The sequence below is a fragment of the Vigna unguiculata genome, chromosome 3 (genome assembly GCF_037176805.1).
Source record: "Vigna unguiculata cultivar grain cowpea cultivar isolate G323 ecotype 2 chromosome 3, ASM3717680v1, whole genome shotgun sequence".
Lineage (NCBI taxonomy): Eukaryota > Viridiplantae > Streptophyta > Magnoliopsida > Fabales > Fabaceae > Vigna > Vigna unguiculata.
In genome coordinates this window covers 5,886,222-5,891,250 of record NC_140794.1, presented here as the reverse complement: position 1 = coordinate 5,891,250, position 5,029 = coordinate 5,886,222, and the positions used below count along the sequence as shown (strand labels likewise).

At 31.8% G+C, this 5,029-nt stretch overlaps 1 protein-coding gene across 1 annotated transcript; it reads right to left on the bottom strand.

Moving 5' to 3' along the window:
- Positions 1-2,502: 2,502 nt before the first annotated feature.
- Positions 2,503-4,411, bottom strand: LOC114175688 (cytochrome P450 71AU50-like). Its single transcript, XM_028060470.2, has 2 exons — positions 3,373-4,411; positions 2,503-3,285 (listed from the first exon to the last, which is right to left on the bottom strand). Exons 1-2 carry the CDS (start codon positions 4,237-4,239, stop codon positions 2,659-2,661), a joined length of 1,494 nt encoding a protein of 497 aa, XP_027916271.1. The 5' UTR covers positions 4,240-4,411; the 3' UTR covers positions 2,503-2,658.
- Positions 4,412-5,029: the final 618 nt, after the last annotated feature.

Sequence of the window (5,029 nt, the reverse complement as noted above, 5' to 3'; positions counted from 1 at the left end):
TCATAATTTAGTGATATCCGAGCCTAGTTGTCTTAGTGACTTGTTCAAAGTGAGTGAAAAATTCTAACTTTATTAAATTCTTCTACTAAAAGTAAGTTCTATAGTCGATGTTATTCCTTCATCTCAATTTTTTCCCGTACTATTGTTCTCAAACTCTGAAAAATATAAATATGGGTCAAGATTATATAAATTCATAACCAATTAATAAAAGAATGTATATAATTTGTGCAACATAATACTAATACTAGTAGTAGTATTGATGGAGTAAGTTTATTTGTCCAACTTGAACTATATTTGAATAAGAGAAATTTCAATACTAAAAAAATTAGGAAATTAACATATCTATGTGATATTAAAGTGTCTCTCATACTAAAGAGTTTGATAATTCCGCCATGGATAATTGATTGGAAGACATGATTTGTGATCATGAAGCATAATCTTTTAATGAAGTACATGCATATTAAATTATACTCAGTGATGCACAAACTCCCTTCTATCATAGATCAACTAAGTTTACATAATTTTTAGTGATATTAAAGTTGATGAAATTAAAGACACTCAGAATGATCTAATAAACAGATTTGCTTGTCTTATTGGAATATGTGCTTTAAGAAGGAAATACATTATTTATTGGTTAAATCATTCCAAAGGTCCCTATTTTTGTAGCGAAATCTCAAGTAGGCCCTCCCATTTTTATTTGACTCAATTGAGTTTCTATTTTTGAAAATTCGTTGCAATTGATTCCTTTCCGTTAGTTGACCAGTAACGGTGCTAATTATGTGCCACGTGTCAGCACGTGGTTTTTTTGACTTTTTTTTTTAATTTTTAATTTTTTTATAATTTTTTTTTAAAAAAATAATATTGCCACGTGTCAACCTGACATTGTGCCACGTGGCAGAGACAGTGTGATGTGGCAGTGGCAGTGCCACGTGTCAATATTGGATGTGAAAAATCTCAATGTAGTCCCTGTATGTATTATTTTGTCTCAATTTGGTCCCAATTTTTTTAAAATTGAATCAATTTTATCCCTATATCAGATTTAATTTTTATATAAATTTACAATGGTATTTTTATTATAATTGATATTTTTAACAAAATTAAATTTATTTAAATGTATATTTTGCACTAATATTTATTTAAATTTTATTTTAAATATTTATATATCCATAATTTATAGATAAATGTTAGAGTTGCTTTAAAAATAAAAACTTTATAAATTCAAATATAAAATTTAAAAAAAAAATTATAACAATTCTGACATTTGTCTATAAATTATGGATATATAAATATTTGAAACAATATTTAAATAAAGTTCAATGCAAAATATACATTTAAATAAACTTAATTTTGTTAAAAATATCAATTATAATAAAAATATCATTGTAAATTTATATAAAAATTAAATCTGATATAGGGATAAAATTGATTCAGTTTTAAAAAAGTTGGGACCAAATTGAGACAAAATAATAAATACAGGGACTATATTGAGACTTTTTACATCCAATATTGACACGTGGCACTGCCACTGTCACATCACACTGTCTCTGCCACGTGGCACAATGTCAGATTGACACGTGACAATTTTAATTTTTTTTTTAAAATTATAAAAAAAAATTTAAAAATTAAAAAAAAATTAAAAAAAAAATTAAAAAAAGTCAAAAAAACCACGTGCTGACACGTGGCACATAATTAACACCGTTACTGGTCAACTAACGGAAAGGAACCAATTGCATCGAATTTTTAAAAATAGGGACTCAATTGAGGCAAATAAAAATGGGGGACCTATTTGAGATTTCGCTACAAAAATGGAAACCTATGAAATGATTTAACCTTATTTATTCATAATTATAACAAACAACTATACTTTGTCTGGTGTATATGTAACGTAAAGAAGCACATACATGTTTTAATAATTGCATATTATACAAAAAGAAAAATTGAATGGTTGAAAAAATTTATTAAATGTAAGTGATCATGTTATAGTTGGAAGAAAAATATGAAAATAACCATCATCTTATATATAGTATTAGTATAATCCATAAAAAGTTATATAATTGATCATAATATATATCATAATAGAAGATGTGAGAGAACAATGTAACACAAAATAACATGAGTATGTAACAAAAATAAAAACTCACAGAACAAGAAAGTCAATCAAACTCCACTACTAAAATCAAAAAATGAATACAAGAAATTATATAAAATAACATAAAGAGATAAGTACAACCACCACCAACAGTGCTTTCAATTTTTTTTTTTTTTAAAAACCTAAAATATAGCAATGATACAAAACTCATTGATGTGATCACAAACATCCAATGAACAAGAAAGAGAATCATAAGATGCTGTCAAAATTTTAGTCCAATGTAATAGTGAATGAAGTAGGAATCAACATTTTAATGAGAGAGCCCAATAAATATTCCAATGAGTTTTTTTCTTTCAAAAAACTACAATCAATTGATATATAACTTCACTAATTTAAATTTTTTACATACATAATTGGCTGTCAAACCCCACAAATAATTATATATCAACCGAACATAATCATTTATATATACAAACATGACTATGACATTTATTTATCTATGATCGATACTATTCTCTAATCGTATAGTTCACCTAATTATACATAAAATTCATACTATGGAATTTATTTCAATAGTCCCTTTCACTGGAAAGCCTGTAACTAGGAATGGCATGCAGAGGATTAGCTCTGGGCATTGTGAGGCCGAACTCATCTGCCATATCCAACTCTGATGGTAACATGTTATTTGGAAGCTTCCAATCAAAACAATGAACAACTTGTGCCACTGTTTGACGAACAACAGTTAGACCCAACTGTATTCCTGGACATCCTCTTCTGCCCGACCCGAATGGTATCAGCTCAAACTCACGCCCTCGAACATCTGTGTTCCTTCCTTCAAATCTCTCTGGCCAGAACTTTTCTGCATCATCCCAAGCACTTGGGTCTCTCATAATAGCCCATGCATTCACTATAACCCTTGATTTTTTAGGAATAAAATAATCTCCAACCATGCAGTCTTCTATGGACTGGTGTGGTATCAGCAAAGGTGCCACTGGATGAAGTCTCAGACTTTCCTTTATAACCATATCCAAATACTCTAACTTCTCTAAGTCTGATTCTTCCACCTTCCTCTCCATACCCACCACGCTTTCCAATTCCGTTTGAAGTTTCTTCATCACCCTTGGATTCTTTAGCAGCTCCGAAAGTGTCCACTCTATTGCTGTAGCAGAAGTATCCATCGATCCAGCCAACATATCCTGTGCCAACAACAAAGTGTCAAACAAATAGCGCCGACAACATATGTGGACATAATTCTAAATATGTATAAGCCTTATATATCTTACCAACATTATGGCTTTGATGTTGGGCCTCTCAATGCGGTATTCGGATTCTTCGGTACCCACGAATCCCAACATGACATCAACAAAATCCTTTGTCTTGTCTTCTCCCTTCGGTGATTGCACGTGCTCATCAATGATTTTCTCAAAGAAGTCATCGAAGATCTTGGCAACTGCTTTCATGCGCTTGTTTAAGCCTTGTAGGTCAAGTGCACCGATGTAAGGGATGTAATCTCCCATGTTAGGAGTTGCTGATAAATGCATCCCCTCTTGCATCACACCCTTGAACCCTTTCTCGTCCAAGTCCCGGTCCATGTACTTCTTCCCTAAGACCATTCTACAAGCCATGTCTGCGCTGAGTGTTGAAACTTTGGCGCTGAGATTAACAGCAGCTCCATCATTCGCTGCCTCTCTCAGACCCTCGATCAATAGGTCAAGCTCCTCTTTCCTCATGCTTCTGAAGGAGTTAATCTTGGTTTGGCTTAGCAATTCCAACGTGCACATCTTCCGCATGTTGCGCCAGTAAGAGCCATATTCTGCAAAGCTTAAGTTTCTCTGGTCCCAAGAGATGTATCTCGCAGCTTCATGCGGGGGTCTACTAGCAAAGACGAGGTCGTGCGTCTTGAGGAAGAGTTCAGCAGCTTGGGGTGAAGAAACAACAACTGTGGGCACAACACCTAACTTCAAGTACATCACAGATCCATATTCTTTGGCTAGTTGATGCAGATCACGGTGAGGATTTGATCCCAACTTGTGAAGGCTACCCAAAATTGGTAACCCTCTTGGACCAGGTGGTAATTTCTTTGCCTTGCTATTCCTTCTCCACAGCCATAGATAAGCAAGAGAAAGCAAAATAATTGCTATCCAAATCATGGTAGCTGGTTGCCAGACTCTGCAATGTCTATGTTTGCTGCCAAAAAGAGAACTAAAGTGGTGTTTGTCTTTGCAATAAGGTAAATATATATATATTTATATATGTGGTAAATATGATGAATGATTAGGAGTGACAAGTATGAGAATTAGTATTTATCTGGGGAGAGACAAAGACACATAGAGGTTTCCGCGTGCATCATCATAGTGAACGACTGCGCCTGCACAAGATATTTATAATACAATATATATATATATATATATATATATATATATATATATATATATATATATATATATATATATATATATATATATATATATACTTGGGTATTTCCGCACCTTTAGATTTTAAAGTGTTGCTGCACAGTCACCTTTCTACATGCTGCAATCCAATTTGGAATATTTCAAGCCATTCCCCTTAGTCGAAAAAGACAGAATAAAGTAAAATGTACGAATAGGTATAGAGAGAAGAAGAATCGGTGAGAAATATGAAAAGTTAAGGGAGGTTGAACTGGGAGCACGTCTCTTTTGAGTAGAAAGGGCAGATTCGATGAACGTAGAGAGAAGAAACTTGAAATAAACATACTCATATTAATGATTAGATTTATGAATTAAGATAAATGAAAAGAAAAATATTATAATGATTAATTTAAATACTAATTTATAAACTACAAATATTGATAATTAAAATGAATTTTAAATTGATCACAATTTAATCTTTACAAATATTAATTATCAAAGTTTTAACTATTAAAAATTAATTTTTAAATTTGTATATAAATTGATCACT